The sequence below is a fragment of the Sminthopsis crassicaudata genome, chromosome 3, assembly GCF_048593235.1.
Source record: "Sminthopsis crassicaudata isolate SCR6 chromosome 3, ASM4859323v1, whole genome shotgun sequence".
Classification (NCBI taxonomy): Eukaryota; Metazoa; Chordata; class Mammalia; order Dasyuromorphia; family Dasyuridae; genus Sminthopsis; species Sminthopsis crassicaudata.
Genome location: NC_133619.1, coordinates 584824088 through 584827115, shown reverse-complemented (window position 1 = coordinate 584827115; position 3028 = coordinate 584824088). Strand labels below are relative to the sequence as shown.

The following is a 3028-nucleotide window of genomic DNA, read 5'->3' as shown; positions in this document are numbered from 1 at the left end:
GCTCTGATGCCTCCTTCTTTGTGTTTCCCAAAGATTATGAATGAGTGGGTGGGGGTTGCATGAGCATGAAGGCTTGCTTGGGAATAGGTGGCCTCATTTCTTCCCCCAGGTCCCTTGCCTGAGATTTCAGGCCAAGAAGGGTTAAAGCTAGACCTTGGGCGTCCTGGGGCTTTGGCCCACCCACTCAACACCCAGAAGGAAGAGGCAGTGTTGGTCTGGGATGGTTTTGGGGAGTTGCAGCTAATATTTATTGGGGACTAGGCTCCTTGCACCAAGCCCTTGGGTTGAGCCTCTCTCCTTCTGCCTCCCCCTTCCCCTTAGTCATCACTGTCGAATTCCGCTGATAGGCCCTGCAGCAGAGGCAGGGACATGGAGTGCCGGTCCGGGTCCCCTGGGCCCCCGCCCTGGTTCCCTGATGAGGGGTTTCGAGGGCTGAAGAGCCAGTTCTCTGTTGGGGGTGGGGGGGAAATACTGTCTCAGCTTACCTGACCTGTGATCCCTCAGGACCCACCTATACTGGGTCCTCTTGCCCAACCTCTCTACCCTATTCAAATGAGATAATATTTGTCAAGTGCTTAGCACAGTGCCTAGCACATAGTAGTTGCTTAATAAAATGCTTATTCCCTTATTTCCCTCCCCCAGATGACCTCATGCCTTGAACCTTACAATGTAGCTCTATCCATGGTGGACTTAATGCTCCTCTGGCCACCCACTCTACTTGTTCCCCCAAAGCTCTCTCCCTCCCATCCTTGGCTTCATACACTACCTGTTTCTCAAGGCTCCATTCACACTCTGACCCCTCCACCTTTGACCTGCCTACAAAGATTTGAGATACCATAACAGAGTCCCAGGATCTTATGCCCTCAATTCTTTGTCCTGTCCTCTAAGGACTCAGATCCCAGATCTCAGATCTAGTTAGTTGTTGCCCTGGGCCCGTGCCCCAGCCCTATCCCCTCAGACCTTGTGACCTGACTCCTCAGGTACCTTTTTTTTTCCCGGTACCCGACAGCGTGTTTGGCCCCCTTCGGAAGGGATTGCGACCCTTATAGGAGAACCTGGTCGTCCGTCCTTCTGGGGGACCCTGGCTGGGTGGTGTGGGTGGCTGTTGGGAGGGTGGGGCATCAGTATCAAGAAGGGTATTGGATAGGGTTGAGGACAGGGATGGGGTCAGTACTGAGTTCACTGTGGACTCAGGACCCGGTCGGACCCAGCTGGCTTCCCGAGGCAGTTTGTCCCCAGTCAGTGGCCTCTGTGGACCTAGCATGCCCTTGGGCTGAAGTGCAAACTTGAGGCAAGAAAAGGCCACTGGCAAGGGGTACTGAAGGCGCAGCTGGCGGGGCTCACAGGCTGTGGGTGCAAGGACCAGTTGCAGCCAGGAGCAGGAGAAGACCTGGTAGATGACATAAATGCTGTGGGTGCCACGGAGCCAGGGCAGAGCTGGCTGGAGGCTCACTTGACCTGGTGGGAGTAGCAGAAAGGCCACACGTTTGCGCAAGCCCCCCAGCTGCAGGCTGATGCGGCAGGGCTGCCCATCTACCAGTCTCGTTTCCTCATAGCCCACCTCGGCCCTGCCCTTGGGGGAGTACTCCCTCGTACAGTGGGCGAAGGCGCCTTCGGGCCCCGAACGCTCCAGCAACCTTGGCAGCGGTCCCACAGGTAATAGAGCCCTCCGGCTCCGGCGGGGCAGCCCTAGCCCGAGCGGCAAGGGTAGGCCGAGGCGGGCCCGGATGAGCCACGGGGGTGGCTTTGACTTTTGCTTCACCAGCACTCCCAGAAGGTCATAGCACGCCGCGTCTGCCAGGAAGGGAACAGCCACCACACTGGGTCCAAAGCGCTCCTCGATAACCTGTGGGGCAGGGGGCAAGGGTCAGAGTTGGGGGGCATCTTCCCTGCCCCTGCCCCTCCCAAAGCTGCCCCAGCACCAGCCCCTTTCACCTTGTCTTTGATGAGGGCCCAGGTGGAATCAGCCTCAAAGAGGGACAAGGGCTGGGAAGTGCCGGCTGCCATGGTCAGTGAGGACAGCCCCCGGAGGGCAGGGGAGCTGGGCCTGCAAGCCTCTGTTCTAGGCCCGGGGCCTGAGGTCACAGAGCTGTTGCCAGGCACCAGATCTTGGAGGCAGAACTCCTGGGTTCTGTTTCTGGAGCCCCCAGCAGAGGGAAGAACTAACGGGCCTTGGTGTCTGACTTGTGGTTCCAGGGGAGGCAAGACTTCTGGCTCTGAGCTCAGTGTAGGTTTCCCAGTGGGAGGAAAGCTGGTTTCTGCTCAGATCTGGAGCTCATCTTCTCGTGGTCTGAGAGAGCCCCTTCTCAAGCCCAGCCTCAGTTTACCCCCGTGTTCTCACGCCAGTGAGGTGCTAGAGAGGGGGCTGGAGGTGGGCCATGAGGACAGCGAGCTTCCGAGGGGGCGCCGGTGGAAATCGGGGGGCTGGCCCCGGTGGTCCCCTTGTTTTCCCCGACAGAGGCCAGGCCACCACAAGGGAAACCTCAGTGGTCTCGGCTCCGTGGGAAGGAACGGATGAGGTTGCTTGTTCTGCGAGGGAGCAAGGAACTGTGCCCGGCCCAGAAGTGCCCCGGAGAGCTCAGACGGGCGCTGGCTCCATGGAGAGAACTCGGGGGAAGGAGACACACTGTCCTGGCATGACCAGCAAGGGGAATAAAGCCCCAGACTTGGGCTCCCGGGTTGCCATGGAAACCGGAGCCGCAGGGCCCCGGGAGTCGCGGAGGCGGGGGCGGGAAACCGAAGCGAGGCTGGAGAAGGGGGTGTCGTGTCCATGGTAACGGAGCGCGGAGAACGTGTGCCGGGCTCGCGCCACTGTTGGCAGGGTAACAGCGGTTTGAAGTGGCTCTGACTGCCTCCTCTCCGCATTTCGCCTCGGCCTTCGCGCCCCCTTATTCGGCTCTGCTGACCCCGCCCCTAGGCCGGCCGGGCCCGAAGAGTCCCCTGTCCAGATTTGTGGGAGAACACCTCCCGTCCCCCGCTCCCTGCGCGGAAGGAAAGATTTAGGGGGATTAGAGAGAGCCGTCCTGAA

The 3028-nt window shown here is 59.7% G+C and overlaps 1 protein-coding gene across 1 annotated transcript; it reads right to left on the bottom strand.

The window, feature by feature from the left end:
- Positions 1-221: 221 nt before the first annotated feature.
- Positions 222-2663, bottom strand: C3H11orf42 (chromosome 3 C11orf42 homolog). The gene is made up of 3 exons (XM_074305030.1): positions 1936-2663; positions 985-1846; positions 222-448 (listed from the first exon to the last, which is right to left on the bottom strand). The coding sequence occupies exons 1-3, from the start codon at positions 2005-2007 to the stop codon at positions 318-320; spliced, it is 1065 nt and encodes a 354-aa protein (XP_074161131.1). The 5' UTR covers positions 2008-2663; the 3' UTR covers positions 222-317.
- Positions 2664-3028: the final 365 nt, after the last annotated feature.